Raw genomic sequence first — 19,425 nt, forward strand, 5'->3', positions numbered from 1 at the left:
GGTCTGGGCATGAATGGGCAGTAAAATGTGAATGAAGGAGATGAGTGAAGAGCTGAAAAAGGGCTGTTGGTATATTCAGGTAGTGGCCTCTGGCTGTGTCACACACAGTCCACTCTGCCCTCCCACGCAGTGCTGGCTGCAGCTGTGTCTGGGTGATGGTCCCAATCTGGAGTCCAGCAGCTGGACTAAGTCTGTAATTAATGTCGTACATATGGGTCTTGACATGGTGTCACTGTGAAATGTTGCCAGGAATCAGTTTCTGAGGAGGAACTGTGTACTGATGTTCCTTGGTGGATCTGAAATCTAACTGGACAAGTAGTTACCACAGTTTCAGGTCCCATTCCCACTGTCAGTCAGTGCTCACAGTTCAGACTAGAAAGCGCGGAAAACTTAAGCGAAGTGCTTGCAAATATGGAAATGTTCAAGGCCAGGTTGGACAGGGCTCGGAGCAACCTGGTCTAGTGGAAAGCATCCCTGCCCACAGCAGGGTGTTGAGGCAAAATTATCTTTAAGGTTCCTCCCAACCCAAACCATTCTGTGATTATGACTCTATGAATTACCACAGTTTTATATTAGTTAAATCCATATTTGCATCAGTTCTTCAGTGGCTGCTTTTTAAGGTACTATGTATATTCAGAACCAATAATTTTATAACAGCTTTGGGATGATTAGGCAGTTCATTGTGCAGCTAGAAGGACTCTTAGGATGAGAATGCTGCTTGTTTTCTGGAAGCCTTCACAGAAAAGTAGTGGCTAAAATGATCAGCTGAGATCAAACATTGCTATTAAAAATAAAGGCATTTTTATGTTGCTGTAATTGTCTTAGCAAGAGTCAAACAGTCAGGCTAAAGATGACTGTACTGGCTTAAAATATTATTTTTATTCATTTGTCTTTGCATTTGCATAATTTTCAATAAAATACAGTGATTTTGTTGTCTGTTCCTTAGTGTATATGCCCAACTCTTTTATTAAAACTTTATGTTCATTTTTTACTGGTAATGGTGCAATTCTAGGATGAGCTCTCTGATGTTAGCCAAGCAGGCTCCAAATGTACTACGCCAGCATCCACAGCTGCTTCAGATGTTCCTGTGCTGCCTGCTGAAACCCCTCAAAAGGAAAATGTTGAAGGGCTTGCAAAGGACACAGAGATGTCAAATGAGAAGCTGGATGTAAGCAAGAATATTGAAGTACAGGTAGCTCAAGAGACAAGAAATGTGTGCACTGGTGAGCTGCTTTAACTTCTTAATGTAGGGTTACTATGGACCTCATATTTGATCACTTATTAACTGTCTTTTGTTGTGCCACAAATGAGAATGGGGTTTCTACTCAGTATTTTAAGGAGTACAGAATATTGGTCAGATATAAGTCTGTTGTTTGTTGGTGACTTTAGTCCTTTTTGCTTCAGAATCAGAATTATTTAAGACATTTCTTTGGCAGTAGAAAAGGCACATAGAGTTGTGAAGTGTTGGGCATCTTGGTTTCAGTTACAGAAGTAGTAGGAAATAAGTGCTGTAGGATGACTTGTGTTAAATTTGGGAGAGACCTAGAAATTCCAGTATCTGCACTAGAGTATCAAAATCTGTGGGTCTTTTCATTTATTTATTTTGCTAAGTCTTTGTACAGAAGTATCCTAAGTTGGTGATTGATGAAGAACTACTGCATGTAGTTAATATGTCATGATGATTTTGTTTATGGGCATGTACCACTTGCTTTGCCCCAGGGGGAAATGAAAATGAAGAAAAATCTGAAGTTCAGGCAATTATTGAGTCAACTCCAGAGTTGGATATGGATAAAGATCTCAGTGGATATAAGGGTTCCAGGTAAGTTGTGTGTTGTGATTTGAGGAAGAGACAAATTTTAGAAGGTTATTTAAAGATGCTGTATATGGGAATTTTCCTTTTCTTGTCTTTGTTTAATTCTTGTGATGAGAAGGATAAAATTACCCTATATGGTGAATCTTAAGGATGTAAGAAGAGCTTTGTGTGAAAGGAGCCCCTTCTCTGACCAGAGGAATATTTTGACCTCCTACTATTCACTTCTCTTGCATTCTTTTTCTATTAAATATCTTCCAGTTTAGCTGAGCTGTCTGTTCTTCAGGCATTTGGGGTAAGTCCTGACACAACTCAATTTCTATAGGCCAAAACTTGACATGCTTTGATTTATTACAATCCTGTCCAGCTCAGTATCAGCAACTGCTTTAAGTTTGAGACCTTGATGGCAAAGCAGTATTTGAAAATAGAATCTAGAACTTGTAAGTCAAATGAAAGCTTGTGGGGTTTGTTTGAGGGAACAAATGAACTACTGGTAAAAAATACCGAGAAAGCTTTTCTTCATTGTGGGAGTATTATTTCCCTGCTTTTTCATGTCTTGTTTAATTCTCTGCCCAGCACTCCCACCAAAGGCATCAAGAACAAAGCATTTGACCGTAACACAGAGTCACTCTTTGAAGAGCTGTCATCTGCTGGTTCTGGCCTAATTGGAGATGTGGACGAAGGTGCAGATTTACTGGGTAAGAAAGATGCTGTATACAGAAATTTTCCTTTTTAGGAAGTGCTTAATTAGACTTGCTGGATTTGTTGTTACATTTCATTTGCATTAAAATTGTTTGAGTAGCATCCTAAGGTAATCATTGGAATGCAAAACCAGAAGCGTTTCTTCTTTCTCTCTGTATAAGGAGCTTAATCTTCTGGGGCACTTCCTACACTATTCTCCATTTCTCCCTCTATGCTCTCTTACATAAGGATTTTTTTCTCAAGGAAGGATTTCTGTCTTGAACTAGTTTTAGGTAGTTTTAATCAGGTCGTGCCTGATCTGTAGTGGCCTGGCTTTATCACCTCCTTAAAGATTTTAATGTGAAAGAATTGCAGCAAATGAAATGGTGGTAATTTGAGAATCAAACTGTTAATTGATAGGGGAGAGAAAACCCATATTTCTCCTTCCCCTAAGGATCTTGCTGTTACTTCTATGCTGACTATTTCAGTCACTTATTTCAAATGACTGAAATAAAATTGAGTTGACCAAGATCAAAAAGGTCATCAGAAGAAAAATAATCTTTCTATAAACAATATAGCAAGATATTATTACTATGTTATTGTTCAGGCCTCATTTTGAAATAATGAAAGCCGATACTATGGAATGTATAAAATCCAGATGCTACTCTCAGGTGTTTTCAAAATGACTTGAGTGCAGAAAATCAGCAGCTTGTTTGCTTTTGTCCTGTGATCCTGCAAAAATACAGATTGTTAGGACTGTTGAGACTCCTGTGTGCAATCTGTTTTTCTGGTTGTTCAGTGTTCCTCCAGAAACTTACTTTATATTAAACTGGTGACATTTCTGCAGGTATGGTATTACTCACTAGGAGTAATGAGCCTATCTCCAGTCTGAGATGGTTTTTCTTTGTTGACACTCTGAGCAGTGAGGCTCTCCACATCCTTACTGCTACATACTCCATCTAAAACTCTTGGATGTCATTCCATTCTCACAGAGATAAATAATCATGCATTCTGCATGCAAAAATACAGATACTGCAGAGTATTAACATGGAGCAACATCCATCCCTTAGCTGTGATAAATTCATTAAAGAAATCAAACTATTGTCAGGATATCCTGATCCTAATACTTTGTTTTTCATGGGCAAAAAATAATATATTTTTTAGTTTAACTTATTTAAGGTTTGTCAGTGAGTTTATTACCATTTTCTGTAAATCTATTGCTGAAAACACCAGTGTGTGCACACTAAGCCTAGGGTTATACCTGCATTTGTTATGCAGAATGTGTTGGTCTGAAAATTTTATTTTAGAATCATAATTTCGCTTTGAGAACAGCCATAGTTCAAAATCTGAAAAGCCACACCTGCATCCAGGATAGCCTGTGTGTTTGAAGCATTTGGACTTGTTCTAAGTGAGCATTAACCTTCAGTATAGAGTTGTTTAAAAATAGTTAATTAGGATTCTCTAATCTGTTTTCTCTTGGGCTGCATACCCAGGGGAATATTCTGGTGTGTATGCTTCTTTTTTCAAAGAATCTTTGAAATTTGTTGCTTCTCCAGTTAGGCATTCTTGGCTGCTGCTCTCATACAATATGTTCTCTGCATTTTTTCCCTGCTTGGTAACTTTATTTTGCTGTTGCACTCTGGCTTTCTAGTTTTTGTTCTCGCATTATAAAAGATCCTGAAACCTGTTGGATGTGATCCTACATACTTCTATCTGTGAATATTGAAAGTGTTTAAAAAGCACGAGCAACTTCAATAAAATCTCTTGATGGCTGCTGTATAGGGGATTTTTCCAGATATTGATAAATCAACCATGGTTGATCTAAGTTACTTCAGTAAATATCATTTACTTTTAATCCAAAACCCAGAGAGGGAAATGTCAAAAGAGAGAACTTTGACTTGCATGTCTATTTATAGATACCTTTTCTTCTTTATCCAAATATCTTTAAAGTCTTCTGCCACCAAAGTTGCTTGGAAGATTGTGTTTCTAAAGTATTTTTAAAAGCCTCCACCATTAAGATACCTTTTTCATTCATTATGTTAATCTTGAATTAACATAATTTCTGCTGTTATCTATGTCATAATTATTTTGCTGTGCAAGATGCAAAATAATTATTCTCTCCTGAAACTACCTTTTTTAAAATTCTGAAAATTATATTAGGTATGCAAAAAATAGGGTGAGAAATTATTTTCCAGAAATCTAAGTAACACTGAAGTAGTTATGTTAGTTATGTTGAAAAGTTATGTTCACTTTTCTCCGTAAGAGCATTTTGATTGGAAACTTCTGAATGGCTTAGAATTTCTTCCAAGGACTGTGCTTCTAAATTATTTCACAGAAAATGAGACACTTTTATTGAGTTACTGATTCATATAAGAGGTTTAACGGATGGAAATGGTTGTGACAAACTTAAATCCTTCCACATCAGTCTTCTCTATAAATCCTGCTTCCAATCACATTAGATCCCACTTCAGATTTTTGGTGGTGGCTTTGTTTTAATTCTCTCTTACTTCCTAAGTCTTAATATTTTATTTCTCCTCAATCATGCTACACCTCACATGAAATGTTTCTTGTTCTTGTTTTTGCTCTACATGGAATGCATGGGCTTTAAAGACCATAATTTCTTTGGTAAGGTATCATTTGCTCTGGGGAAGTCTGCAGGGCTTTCACAATCTGAACTTTATTCAGCATGTTTCTTGTCTATAACTGATACACTTTGGTATATAGCAATTTATAAGAGATCAAAAAGCAATAATGATAATGCTGTAAAACACAGTTGAGCATTTTAAGCTGAATATTTTGTGGTCTGATACTTCTGCAATATATGCTGTGTTTGCTTTTTGACTTAGTACTGTAACATCTTCTAAATATACAGAGTAGCAGCACTGCCCTGTGCTTAGGTAGGGTTGTCTTCAGGCTTTTTTTAATTGAAGTCAGGCTGGGAGAAGGTGGGAGGGAAGGCTAATTGTAGAAGGTAGGTTGGACCTGAAACTTCAGATAGCTCACAGTTCTTCTGGCAAGTTTGTCATATGTAAAATTCATTTGACTTTAGACAATGGCAAAACACAAGTTTTGTAAAAACATCCATTTTATTTACTAATTTAATGTGTTTGTTTCCTTTGGAAAGGAATGGGGCGTGAGGTTGAAAACCTTATTTTGGAAAACACTCAGCTGCTGGAGACAAAGTAAGTGAGAATGTTTATGTAAAAAATACTGACTTTCTGTTATTTCATTATATCTTCAATATCCTGATACGGAATTGAAACTATGCAAATGTGCTCTCAGTTCTCAGAGTAATGGGGGTGTGAGTATTTTGAATTTGTAGGTGCATTTGTCTGAGTTGGTCTTCTAGAAATAAGGGTCTAGTAGGAAAAATCTGATTTTATCCTTGTAAGACTCTAAGAAATGCAGTGCTGTGTCCTGATGAGATCAACTCCCTGTCAGAAACACAGCTTTAAGTGCAGAGGCAAATCCACTGGAGCACTGTTGAGGGAAAATCAAACTATTTATCAGTACTTTTTTCTAATAGAGAGAATGTGGGTGTGTTTGAATGTTTGAGATTTGGGAGGAATGATTTGACCTCTAAGAAAGCTGTATCTTTTTACAGCAGCTCTGTGTAAGAAATGTGTAGGTCTTTAAAAATAAAACCAGACTGAAGCTGAACTGCGAGACCATGGCCATCCTTATAACCATATGTTTTCAATGTTTGTGTAGAAATGCACTGAATGTAGTGAAGAATGATTTAATAGCAAAGGTGGATGAATTGACCTGTGAAAAGGATGTACTACAAGGTGAATTAGAGGCTATAAAACAAGCAAAGCAAAAGCTTGAAGAGAAGAATAAAGAACTGGAAGAAGAGCTGAGAAAGTAAGTTTAATTCCATGGTTGCCAAAAAGGAAAAGAAGACAAACCCTACTGTGATATTTATTGCAACTGTTTTTTATTTTCTATTTAGAGCTCGTGCAGAAGCAGAAGAAGCAAGACAGAAGGCTAAAGAGGATGATGATGTAGGTGTACATGTGTGGTTTTGTGTGCATACGTCAATGGGACATTAGAAGTCTGTGTGTTTAGTGAGTGCTACTAAAACTTATTGCTTAACAAGTAATGGTAAATTTCCTTCCTGTGTAGAAATGACAGAAGATCTAAAGAGCACAAGTAAACTTAAATTGACAGCGATTAGTTGTCTTGCTTTCCTCTCTGCCCACTTGTTAGCACACACTTTTTTTGAAGACCTGTTTTCATTCACATTATATTGCATTCAAAGGATGGGAGGAGAGAAAAGTAAAACCCAGATTTCCAAAGCCCCAAACTAATTGAAATCTGGAATTGTGCCCTAGCCTGGCTATTACCAAGAGGCAGAGGGTGGCTCTGCAGGGCCCTGTGGTGCACCTTTGTCCCTGCCATGTTTATTAACTTGTGTGCCCAGAGCGATGTCCCCACGGCGCAGCGGAAACGCTTCACACGTGTGGAAATGGCCCGAGTGCTGATGGAGAGGAACCAGTACAAGGAGAGGCTGATGGAGCTGCAGGAGGCTGTCCGATGGACTGAGATGATAAGGTGAAAAGGCTCTTATAGAATCTTTGACAGAGCTCCTTGTGATTTTTAGATGCTGGGTGATCTGGTTAGCAGGTTCATTGCCTTCTGCTTGTTTTCCTCATGCCCATGAGGATCATTGTTTTTAAGTTAAGGGCATATAATTTGTCAGAATGGTTCTTGGTGAGACCTCAGTAAAGATATGTTACTTCATGATGTGAAATACACACATTTTTTCAAGGGATGCTTATTCTGAAGCAGAAAAAAAAGTTGGTATTTGTAAATAACGTTAATGTGGTGGGCATTAAAAATTACTTTGTGTGTACACATGCCTTGTGCTGTCAAAATAGGGATAGTGTCTTCAGACTGAGCATAATTCCTTTGGAAAGACTTGGGTTGTTCAGGATAAAACAGTTTAAAGCTGTGCAAGGCATGTTAAATATAAACAATATAGATGGTGATTTGGTCTCATTTGCATCCTGAATATTCAGTTGTTTGGAAGGTATGGTTTGAAAACATAAGTTTTCTGCCTCAGACCAACTCATCCTTGTCCCTGACCACAGGTACCAGAGGCTGTGGTGCTGCCTGCTGGCCATGAACAGCAGTGACATGTAGTTGTTCCCATTGTCCTCATGCCTGTGACCCTTTAGGAGGAAAAATGTACATTTCCAACAGCCATGGCTTGTTCTTCTGTAGCTATTATCTGCTGTAGAAATCCTCTCCTATCTCTAATCTATGGCAATGGGAACACTTTATCAATTATTTACTGATGTATTGAAGATTAATAGACTTTAAAACAAAAGACAGTGGTTAAAATATTAAATAGGGGGCAGAATAATTTAAAATGGTTTGCTGCTTTCTTCAAGCTTTATTCATTACAAAGTGTTATGCAGACTTGTCTCTTCTGTCTGAAAAGTTGCCAGTTTGTTTGGGATGCAAAGAAATGGGGATGAAGTTTATTATGTAACTTTATTTCCTGTAGTGGGAATTTCGGTATTATGCTCTGATCAGTAAAGAAGTAGTAGTGTGAAAAAAAAAAAAGACTTTGTTATTTTCAAGATGTTATCCTTTTTTAAAAAATAAGAGTTTCACACTGTTCCATTCCTTTTCCTTTTTAAATTGTTGCTAACTTGGAATTGATTTCTTGTAGAGCATCCAGAGAAAATCCAGCCATGCAAGAGAAGAAAAGATCAAGCATTTGGCAATTGTAAGTATAGAAGCACAACTTACTGGCAGAAATAAAGACCCTAACCAATTAGCTGGCACATTTGTGTATGTTAGCTAATTATTTTTTGGCAGATGAAGATATCTTAACACTTCTCCTCTTGTTGCCCAGCATGCCAACTCGGTAAGACCGCTCTGGAAGACAAAATGTATTGTAAGCTGCAGTGTGTAGTGAGTGGCTGTGCACTTTGTGAAGTTAAATACCAAAGTGCTAGAATTTTTTTCCTAGCTGAATATGCACCAGGATTCTTGTTCTGAGCATTTTTTCCACATTCATTTTTTTGATGAAAAGTAGAAACCTGAATAGCATGTGTGGGTTGCATTTATTTCAGCTTCTTTTCCCTCTTGTGAGGTACAGCTTACCAAGTGTTACATTCTCCTTTCTGACTTCAAGCTCTTAAATCTAAACCAGTATTTTTCTCAACAAGATGTTTGTCAAATAATCCTTTTGATGTTGTGACTTGCAGAAAACTGTTCTATCTTGTTGCATAGAAAATAGTGGGTTTTTTAAAATGCTCTCTGCATGAACTAATGTCCTTCATAGAACTGTCTTCCAGGTCTGATGTTAACATCCTAATTTTGTTGGTTCTGTGTAAATGTTAATTAAAGATGAAGTTCCCATTGGATTTGATAAATGGGATGATAATCCTTTAAAAATTTTTCTTATGGACATGAGTTTTGTGCGTTGAGAGTGTTGCTGGGTGTGTTGGGCTCCACTTTCTTACCTTATAACTGTCTTGAACAGGCTGGCATATGCTCTGTTTTGCCTGCGTAATGAAGTTTGGATGTATCTGACAAATCTTGACTCTTGTCTTTTTCTCTTCTTCTAGTTTTAGCAGGCTCTTCAGTTCATCCAGCAATACAGCAAAGAAACCAGAACCTCCTGTCAATGTTAAATATAATGCTCCAACCTCGCACATTACTCCATCAGTCAAGAAAAGAAGCAGCACCTTATCTCAATTACCCAGTGACAAATCTAAAGCCTTTGAATTCCTCAGTGAAGAGTAAGACATTTTGGTTTTATAGTAGATATGGTCTATCAAGGGTTTACTCTTTTAGTTCTCTGAGATTACTAGCATGCTGCTAAGTGAAGTATAATCTCCTGAAGTGAGTGTTGATTCATAAGGCATCAAGATAGTGCAGAATGAAATGTGCAGCAGTGGGTGAATACTTGGAGCACCTGGGTGAAATATTCTACTTGGTAAATACCACTGTCTTTCAAGAAAGTGCATTTAGGCACAGGAGGCAACACTTGGTATGCTTTTATATGAAAATGTTGTAGCTGAGCAATAACTGTACAGGTACTTAAGGTTCACTTAAGAGTCAGGCTAACAAGAATCTGTAATTATTTTTTTTCTCCTGTGCTTTGTTTTGGCAATATGTCCTTGTGAGTTACAACTTTTAAAGCTCCTAGTAGAGCTACACAACCCAAGTTAATTTCTTTTGAGGATGCTGGCAATAGACTTTCTGGTTTTGCCTGGTTTTCCCCAATCCCTTAAAAATAGCCCACAGGAAACCAGGTGTCTTGATAGGTGAAAAAAACCTAGGGGTAGCCTTGGTAACCCAGTGCTTCCACAGTGATCTTGGTTATTGAGTTTAACAGCAATTCCCATTGCACAAGAGATTCTAAAGATCATAAGTAAGAAGTTCCTCAATCCTGATTCTTGCCCAGAACTGAAGCCAGTTTAGCCTCACGCCGGGAGCAGAAGAGGGAGCAGTACCGCCAGGTGAAAGCTCATGTCCAGAAGGAGGATGGCAGAGTGCAGGCTTTTGGCTGGAGTCTACCTCAGAAATACAAACAGGTATGATGTTTTCAAGCGTAATGGTAACAGCTTCATGTTTTGTCACATTTGTAGAGGGTGTGATTTCACAGCTTGTGTTTGATTCTAGCTTTTTTTTGTTGAACTTAGCAGCAAAGAATCTTTGTAAAGGAGACAACAATGCAAAACTCCTCATTGTGTTTAATAAATTCTGAGCAACTGATTCCAAAGATTGTAAACCTCTTTTAAAGGTAAAATTTTTTGTTTGTTTGTTTTTTTGCCTAGGTGGCAAATGGCGGACAAGGTGAAAATAAGATGAAGAACTTGCCTGTACCTGTTTACCTGAGACCTTTGGATGAGAAGGATACCTCTATGAAGGTAGGATGTTTCCAGTCAGATGATAAGAGACTTGGGCAAACTGTAGCTTGAATATTTTTGTTTTGGACTCAATTGCATTCTTTTTCAAATAAGTTGGGTTTTTTTAATATATAGTGAAGAAGAATTTATGTCTCAGTAAAATGTATATGACTTTAATTGTAATTAATAACTTAAAATGGACTCCGGATCTATAATAATGTTGATATCACTTAGCATATTTAACAATGCTTGTCTCTCTCTTTTTTTAGTTTGAGATTCAAGTGTAACATTTCTTTTTCTCCCAAGCTGTGGTGTGCTGTAGGGGTGAACCTGTCAGGAGGGAAGACACGAGATGGAGGATCTGTGGTTGGTGCCAGTGTGTTCTACAATGATGTGACTGGTGTGGATGCAGATGGCAACAAGCAGCAAACAGGATCCCAGAGTAGCTTAGATAAACTAGATCAAGAGCTCAAGGTAAGGTCACTGCAAGGCACATTTAATAAATTATATAGTTATACACCTTTACTGTGTAACTGTGGAGTACTAAAGTATTTTCTAATCAGGTTCATTGGTAACAAATAGAGTTTTCTTGGTTAGTCATTAGCCCAGAATGTTTGAGTTATTGAATCCAACTATTAAATAGTTTTGAATCTTCCCTTGCCAGCAAATCTCAGGAGCAAATAAATTTTACATGAAAATTATGTACTGCTTATACCAGTGCTGGCTCCTTTAAAAACCATTTGTGACAGACCTGTTTATGTTCTAATTGCCATAAATGGAATTCATATTAAGGGCATAAAAACAGTCTAAATTTTCAAGTGCTTTGGGATATCACATTAACCTGTGGTGGTACTGAGTGTGGCAGTTAGCATGTCAATAATGTTTTTATTTTATACTGGTCTAACTGTATAATTGTGCAGTGTAATTATAATATTTTATGTATTTTTAATAGAAGTATGAAATATGAGGGAGCTTTATACTTCATTTACATAAAGAACTAGTAATTATGTGTAATTTTGCAATGGCATTGAAGATACTTAACTTCCCACATATTTATGTATATTTCTCTAGGTGAAAATATAAGACCATAAAAGATCAAATGTAGTAATTCTATTCTTGTCCCCCTTTCTGTTGTTAATTTCTGCTTTTGTTCGCCTTCAGGATCAGCAGAAGGAGCTGAAGCACCAGGAAGAATTATCCAGTCTAGTTTGGATCTGTACTAGCACACATTCTGCTACAAAAGTTATCATTATTGATGCAAACCAACCAGGGAATATTCTGGACAGTTTCATTGTTTGCAATTCTCATGTGCTTTGTATTGCCAGTGTGCCAGGTAAATGCTTGGGCTGGTTCAGCTCCTGCCTTTTTTAACTGATTCTTATTCAGTTTTTCGTATGCAATGAAAACCCACAGATTTGTTTTAGTATGATGAAAGGTTACTGTAACAGAGCAATAAGAAAGTGGTTAGTTGTACATTAAACTATTCATTTCTACCCTACTGTTTCACTCTTAAGTTGGCTGTTGACTTGCATGAACTGAAAATCAGAGAGATGTCAGCAGCCAAGGGGAACTGTTTTGTTTGATGTACTACAAACTGCAACAGTGTAGATATTTCATGGAATTGCGAACATCACAAAAAGAAGAATATGTTTGTTGTTTTTTTGACTTCTTCAGCCTCTTGAAGATAAGCAAGCTCCCTTCAGAGGGAATCCTTTTTGCATTTATAATTCAAGTCTTGAAAGTATAAGAGAATTGGACATGAGAAAAACAGTTTTTCTTCCAGAACCAAGGCTCTATTGCACCTAAATTCTTCATGACGACATAGATAGGTGCCCTTGTGTACCTGCACTGTTATGAAATCTGATTTTAGAGGAAGATATAATTAAAATTGAAATAAACTATTTGAAAAGCTGCAGATTGAAATAGAGTGAATGACATTGTAATGCAGCATATGTCAATCTTGCTTTTGTTTTGTGAGCTTTGTGACAGCATCTTCCACATTTGCTGATTATGTGAAACTAACCTTGTAGATAGGGGCTGTCTGCATGTTTAATCTCTGGAGAGCTCAATGAGTTTGAAGCTTAGCTATTAGATAGAGAGGTTATTTGGCTTTATCCCTATGAAAAACACCCAGTGACAGGATCCAAGGGAATGGCTTGAAGTTGTGCCAGGGGAGGTTTAGGCTGTATATCAGGAAAAGATTCTTTCCCAGGGGGTGGTGGGGCACTGAAAGGGCTCCCCAGAGCAGTGGTCATGGCACCAAGGCTGCCAGAGCTCCAGGAGCATTTGGATAATGCTCTGAGACAAAGGGTGGGTGTCTGTGCAGGGCCAGGAGTTGGACTGGATCTTTGTAGGTCCCTTCCAGCTCAGGATATTATGTTATTCTGAGTTTAATCTCTCTCAGGGGCAAGAGAAACAGACTACCCTGCAGGAGAAGAAGGGTCGCAGGAAGCAGATTCCAGCCAAGTGGACAAATCCTCCCTGTGTGGCAGTATGACCAGCAACAGCTCTGCTGAGACTGACAGCCTGCTGGGGGGAATCACTGTGGTGGGCTGCACTGCTGAGGGTCTCACGGGGACTCCTGGTGCCCCTGACACCAATGGGGCCTCACCTGTGGCAGAGAAACATTCAGGTATGTGATAAACACTACAGGTACATCAGGGCTGGCCAAACACCTTGAGATGGAGCTGGAAATAAGTGGTGCAACTACTGAGGTTAACAGTGTGTAAGCTGTGATAACATAAACTCACTGTAAATCTGTAAATTGTAGCTGAGAAAGTGGTGGAGGTGACATGAAATGGGAATTGGCAGCTGCTTCTTGTAGGTACTTTTGAGAGAATTCTTGTGCCTGCTCTAGAGAGATTTTAATGTAATATTTGAAATGCAGATCTTATCAGAGAGTGACTAAAATATATACCTTAGATTTTGGCAAGTCTTAATAGAGATTTAAGTGTAAGTGATTATTTTGTAGACATTCATAATTTTTTTGTCATATGGCCTGCAGAGCTGTATGGTGATTTGATTGTCAATGAATATGTGGTTGTTGGCCTTGTTTACTGCTGTCCTAGTTAATAATTTAATGGCCAGTCTGAGCCATCAGGCTGATACTTAAAAGTGCATTTGACATTTGTTTATACAGTGCCACCTACTAAAATTTGGGCATTTCTGATGTGGAAATTGTAACTGTCTGGCTATAACAGCTATTCACTTCAGTTTTAAGTATCAAGTTCTGGCTGTTTTAAAGTTTTTCAAATTTGCTTATTTCATAGATATTGCAGCTGAAAATAATTCAGTAGATGAGAACATTCCAACAGCAGAGGAGGCAACAGAAGCAACAGAAGTCAATGCAGGGACAGGAGAAGACACAGCTGATATTGCACAAACTGGAGTCTACACAGAGCATGTCTTTACAGATCCCTTGGGAGTGCAGCATACCACAGAGGCATCTCCAGTGTATCAGCCTAAGTACCTAGTCCCGGGCCTCATACCTCTTAAAATGTATTTTTAAAAAGTATAATGTTTGTAGGCACATAGCATGGAGACAAAATTACTACTTTTTCCTTTTTAAGTGTGTTGAAGTTCATATAAGTAGTCTTGGTACAAGGCTGTGCTTTGTGACTCTCTTCTGCAATTCCCCAGAGGTAATAATACTGACAGGTTTGAATGGAACCTAGTTTTCCCTGTAAAAGTAAATGTCCACTTGAAGAAATTCGTGGTTATTGAGGTTTACATCTGTATTGTACTTTCATGTGTGGTTACTGTATTGTTAAACATCTCATGTACTTCAAAAGGTAGTGTAGGAACTCTGAATTGTGAAGTAAACACCTGGCTTATAGCCTGAGTAATCTGTGCAGTTCATTAAATGTATTTTAACTGATTTTTTTTTGTAGTACTGAGTCACAGTTATATAAGGATGTTGCAGTTCTGCCAAGCGAGCAAGATCTAGTGAGAGAAGAAGCACAAAAAATGAGTAGCCTTTTACCAACCATGTGGCTTGGAGCACAGAATGGATGGTAAGGAAGTGCTCATCTTGTTATATTTATTTATAATCATTACTTTAAACTTGCTTCTTGTGCCTACAGGCCTGATAACTGTCTCAAGTCAAGATTAAGCACAGGATGATCTAAAGAGAGCCAAAACCTTGAATGCTTTGCTGCAGTTTTTAGGCATTACAGAATTCAAAGGAAGTGTTGTAGGTGATTAGCAAGTCCTTTTTTATTAGATAACACTTTATCTGCAGAGAAGTTCTGGGTTTTTTTTTGTATTCAAAGAAATTGTTATGGTCTGTTAATTAAATAGTTTTCAATATTTTAGTATGCTAGAAAAATGTATTGTAATTTTTACTGCAGATGGATCTGCAAGGGAGTTTGTAATGCTTTAGACCTCTGAAAAAACCATTCTGCTGCTTATGTAGTTCTTCCTTTCAGTGTACACATAATTTCCAGTGGAAGATGAAAACTTGTTTACTCTTTGATTGTGGATTTCAGTTTATAAGGGTTTTGCTTGTGGTTGTTTTTGTCCAGTAGTGCTTTTAATCCCTCCTGATTTGTCTTTGCAGCCTGTATGTTCATTCGTCAGTGGCCCAGTGGAGGAAATGTGTTCATGCCATTAAACTTAAAGATTCTATTCTCAGTATTGTGTAAGTCCTGAAAGAATGTCATGTAAATCATAATGAATTTCTGTTAAAATACTTTCCAAAGTAGTTTTTTATTTCCTCCTCAGGTATTGGGAATGTCAGTTGCCATAACTGCCTGCATGCTTTTTGAGGGACAGTGGAAACCTTCTAGGGAGTAAGGAAAATAAAAGGAATCTTGTGCCTGTTGGAAATACACAGCCCAAAGAATGAGCTGTAGTTATGCAAAACAGTTGTAGGTTGCTATTTTTGCTGTTTTCTTCAGGCATTGTAACCAGATATATTTCAATCTCTCTGAACTGGATTTTGATCCCTTGGTACATCCATTCTCTTGAGCTATATTTAGAAATCAAAACACTGGGGCTAATTAAAAATGACTGTAAAAAATATGCTAAAATATGAAATGTTTATACCTAGCTTTAAACTTGCCTTCTGAGCAGAGCAGTCTAACAGACTGTGTTGTTGTGCCTCCTTTTTCCTCAGACATGTCAAAGGAATAGTCTTGGTTGCGCTGGCAGATGGGACGCTTGCGATCTTTCACCGGGGAGTTGGTAAGGATTCTGTTGCATCTGGGAACCAGGGAATTTTTAACAGTAGTTAGGAAAGAAATGTGCCATTTACAAGTAATGTTTTGATAATGTATTCCCCATTGACGTTTTTATGGATTGTTATGAGAAATATTTCTTGTTATTTCAGTTGCAGATTCAAGTTCTTGTGTTGCACTGTTGTGGTGCATTTATGGAGTATTTTCTTACTCTGAAATGGAGAATGGGATAGATTTGCTAAATAGGGAAATGCCATATGAAAGTCTGCGTTGATTATCATCTGTCTTGCAATTTTCATTATGCTCAGTAGTCATGTCTTCTGTTTTATTAGTGATAAAAATTGTCTCTGGACATGTCCTTCAATGAGATTTTTGTAAGCATCCCTTCAGAATTTCTGCTCAAACTGCTCCTGAACCACCTCCATTCCTCAGCCTCCAGAAATAGGACCTGGAGGGGAAGGTCTTACTATGGAGCAACTGAAACTTATGTATTAGCTTGTTTTTCCACCCTATTAATTTCATCTTTCCCTTGTGATGCTTAAATCCTTGTGCTCAGCATTTAAAAGAATTTAAAAGGTTGCACAACACTAATGCAAATACAGGAAAAGATGCAGCTGGGATTAAGTTGTTTTTAGTGGTTTTGTTTTGTTTACTTTTTTAAAGCTCACTGCAGTGGTTCGCAATACCTAAGCCCCTCTAGTGAATGTCATTGATGATCTGTGGCCTTAGTTCAGTCTACAGAAGAATTTTAATTTGTGTTGAATGATGAAATTTAGTATGTTTTTAGTAGATTTCAGGTGCCTTTTTTAAGACCTTGCAGCATATTTTAAATAAATCTGCACTGGCCAACACTTCTATGTTCTGCCAAGCGGCAGGTGCCTGGTGCTGTATGGGAAGCTGTTTATTGTCACAGGTACTGGTCGTAGTCAAGCAGAGCCTGTATCACAGGGCAACCTGCTGATTTAAAAATGGTTTGCTGAATTTTTAACCTGAATCATTGTACAACTTTATTTTTTAAAAATCTTAACATTTGGGATGTTAGTTGCTGTTTGTTTAAGAGGAGCCTAGCCATAAAACTTGTACAGATTTACCCAGATTATTACAATACTTTAAAAAATTAGACTTTTAAGATAGTTGCTTTTACTTCTAAATTTTCCTTAAACCAAACACAGGTTCCTGTGTTACTTTTTTTCTTCCTGTTTTTGCAGATGGTCAGTGGGATTTGTCAAACTATCACCTCTTGGACCTGGGCCGGCCACACCACTCCATCCGGTGCATGACAGTGGTACATGACAAGGTCTGGTGTGGCTATAGGAACAAAATCTATGTTGTTCATCCAAAGGCCATGAAAATAGAGGTAAGTTCCAATGCTGATTAAAATAATTAAATGTTGTGTTTTAATGCTGCAGCTCAGACTCCCGAGTAACTCCAGAAGCGTTGGTTTTCATCAGTACAGAAACAGGCTACCTAGCAAATTTGTTTTATGAAATAGTTGCTTTGGAAGACTTAAAGCTACGATGAGAAAGTTTTCCCTTATTGAAACCAGTTTTTGGGAGATTTAGTTCTCCACTTCTGGCTGGCCAGAAACTGGAAAGTGTGCTTGTGCAGAGCTTGTACAGCCAGCTCCCAGCATATTCTGGGTGTGCCTCATTTTGTTCTCCACCCATGTGCAGAGATTTGCAAGCGTTAATTTGGAATGTACTCTCTTTCCAGTTAGAGAAAAGTTTATGCAAGGTGTGTGAGCTGCTGTTTTATCTGCAGTGTTTAGTCTGTCATCTCAAGAGCAGAAAGTGGCTGAGGTTTCTGCAAGCCTTGAGCAATATAAGTGCTTCAGCTCCTGCTAATTGGCCTGAGACATGGGCCAGGCCTTTGAGGGTGGCTGCTCAGCTCTTCTGAAAATATCAGTCACTCAATAATGACCTGTTAACTGAAATAAAGTTAATATAAAAATGAAATTGATTGTTTTGCTGGTGGATAGTGTGTATTTTGCACACGGTGGGGTTGTTTATAAGTCAGTCATGATGAACAAGGAAGAAAGGCATTTTTTAGGCACATGTACCATGTGCTGTGGCAGCAGGATGTCAGACCAAAAAGGCTCCAGGTTCAAGGGAGACAAACTGGAGCAGGCTGGGATGAGATGTGTAGATGAAGACCAAGTAGGAAATTACAGCTTTGAGATCACACTCAAGGAAGGGAATTAGCAATTTTAGAACATCACATGCTATTTGTAACTGAGCTAAACACTGTCTGTGATCTTGCAAATCAGAGGGTTGTGCTTGATTGAAAATTGCCAATTCAGACTGTATGAGAGTGACAGAGAAACCTTTCTTACTCTTCCCTTTGTTTTACCTTCTCATTTGAACCCCAATGTTTCACAGAAGTCCTTTGATGCCCACCCAAGGAGGGAGAGCCAAGTGAGGCAGCTGGCATGGGTGGGGGACGGGGTATGGGTGTCCATCCGCCTGGACTCCACCCTGCGCCTCTACCATGCCCACACCTATCAGCACCTGCAGGATGTGGACATTGAGCCCTATGTAAGCAAAATGCTTGGTAAGTTCCCAGGAAAAACTGGTGTGTTCTTGCTCTCTGCAGCTTCCTTTTCCTGCTAGAGATCAGGCAGTTCTTACTGCAGATTTGGGGTAAAGGTTGATGGAAAGACCGGTTAAAATCAGTTTGTGCAAACTTGAATCTGGAAGTAGAAGCCTAAGTCAGTCTATGAAGCATGATGGGGGTGATGGATCTTCTGTTTCAGTCTGTTGACCTTACCTGGTGTGTAAAGTGTCCTTACAAACTCATAACTAATGAGGAAAGTGGTGGTTGAGTTGGGCAGGCACCAGTAGAGACTACAATCTTTCTCTTTTTCTATACTGATACAATTTTTTATAGCTAAAAATGGGAAGAATCCATTACCTGCCTGGAAAAATTGCCTAATTTTTCAAAAAAAAACCCCTCAAGATAAGAAATTTTTATTGCTGTTGAACCTAGTAGGCTCTCTGATTATTTTCATTAATATCTGTATAAGAGCAGTTTGACCACATACCTTACACAACAAATACAGGTAATTAGGCTCTGGGAAATCCTTCACAAGTCACTGCTGTGCATTGCTCATGGCTCGTGTCAGCCTTCTGCTCCCCCACTAACAAATGAGAAATTAATTTAAATGGATTACAAACCACTGTCTTATGTCTGTAAGCTCACTTTTTTGTTTGTTTTAAAAGCTGGTAAGCCCCAAAAAATATTACTGTGCAGCATTAAGGACCTTTTTTGCTTTCTCATAGCTAAAGTTAGACTTCTAAACATAGGTTCTCAATTTAATTACAGTGTTGTAGCCTTCTAGGTTATCTTTACAACTTAAATGTGCTCCTCTACTTTGTTTCTGTCATAAGTGGGAGGGAATTACTTGTGTGTGTGATTTGGGAGCTGGATTTTAGATTCTCTGTTGTAGAACTAAAATTATTCTTGCTCATAATTTTTGATGAAAAGCGTCTTTTGTTTTTAGGTACTGGTAAACTGGGATTCTCATTTGTGAGAATCACAGCACTTATGGTGTCTTGTAATCGTTTATGGGTAGGAACAGGAAATGGTGTCATCATCTCCATTCCATTAACAGAAAGTAAGTAAAATATCAATGAATAGCACTGTGCAATATGCTGTAGGCATTAAAAAAAAGAGAGAGTATTAAACAGCATTCAGGTGCTTGCTAATGGATAGAAAACTTCACTGCCAGGTTTGTAACAGATCTGGCCTGTGGGGTGTTCAGCCCCTATATCTGTGTATGTGGTTACAGTTACCCTGAAAAAATAACAAATCTCCAGAATCTCCTGTACTGCCATTTGAGCAGAGTTGGCTTGAATCAAAGAGACACTTTGAAGCCTTAGAGGTGTTC

General features: G+C 38.1%; 1 protein-coding gene across 8 annotated transcripts in view; it reads left to right on the forward strand.

Annotated features, from left to right (window-relative positions):
- Window positions 1-19,425, forward strand: part of SPAG9 (sperm associated antigen 9) — a 62,428-nt gene that overhangs the window by 33,245 nt on the left and 9,758 nt on the right. For 4 of the 8 annotated variants that reach the window (XM_063175800.1, XM_063175803.1, XM_063175805.1 and 1 more), the window contains 21 exons: window positions 1,013-1,223; window positions 1,720-1,819; window positions 2,387-2,508; window positions 5,616-5,673; window positions 6,203-6,355; window positions 6,444-6,495; window positions 6,915-7,045; window positions 8,172-8,228; window positions 9,076-9,249; window positions 9,918-10,047; window positions 10,291-10,383; window positions 10,669-10,836; window positions 11,524-11,695; window positions 12,767-12,994; window positions 13,632-13,827; window positions 14,253-14,375; window positions 14,921-15,001; window positions 15,479-15,546; window positions 16,748-16,896; window positions 17,918-18,089; window positions 19,039-19,152. In XM_063175800.1, the coding sequence (XP_063031870.1) occupies window positions 1,013-1,223; window positions 1,720-1,819; window positions 2,387-2,508; window positions 5,616-5,673; window positions 6,203-6,355; window positions 6,444-6,495; window positions 6,915-7,045; window positions 8,172-8,228; window positions 9,076-9,249; window positions 9,918-10,047; window positions 10,291-10,383; window positions 10,669-10,836; window positions 11,524-11,695; window positions 12,767-12,994; window positions 13,632-13,827; window positions 14,253-14,375; window positions 14,921-15,001; window positions 15,479-15,546; window positions 16,748-16,896; window positions 17,918-18,089; window positions 19,039-19,152 (2,752 nt within the window). Of the gene's footprint in view, window positions 1-1,012; window positions 1,224-1,719; window positions 1,820-2,386; window positions 2,509-5,615; window positions 5,674-6,202; window positions 6,356-6,443; window positions 6,496-6,914; window positions 7,046-8,171; window positions 8,229-9,075; window positions 9,250-9,917; window positions 10,048-10,290; window positions 10,384-10,668; window positions 10,837-11,523; window positions 11,696-12,766; window positions 12,995-13,631; window positions 13,861-14,252; window positions 14,376-14,920; window positions 15,002-15,478; window positions 15,547-16,747; window positions 16,897-17,917; window positions 18,090-19,038; window positions 19,153-19,425 lie in introns of all 8 variants that reach the window. The other 4 variants (XM_063175799.1, XM_063175801.1, XM_063175804.1 and 1 more) reach the window with 2 other exon arrangements.

The sequence above is a fragment of the Melospiza melodia genome, chromosome 24, assembly GCF_035770615.1.
Source record: "Melospiza melodia melodia isolate bMelMel2 chromosome 24, bMelMel2.pri, whole genome shotgun sequence".
In the NCBI taxonomy this organism is placed as follows: domain Eukaryota; kingdom Metazoa; phylum Chordata; class Aves; order Passeriformes; family Passerellidae; genus Melospiza; species Melospiza melodia.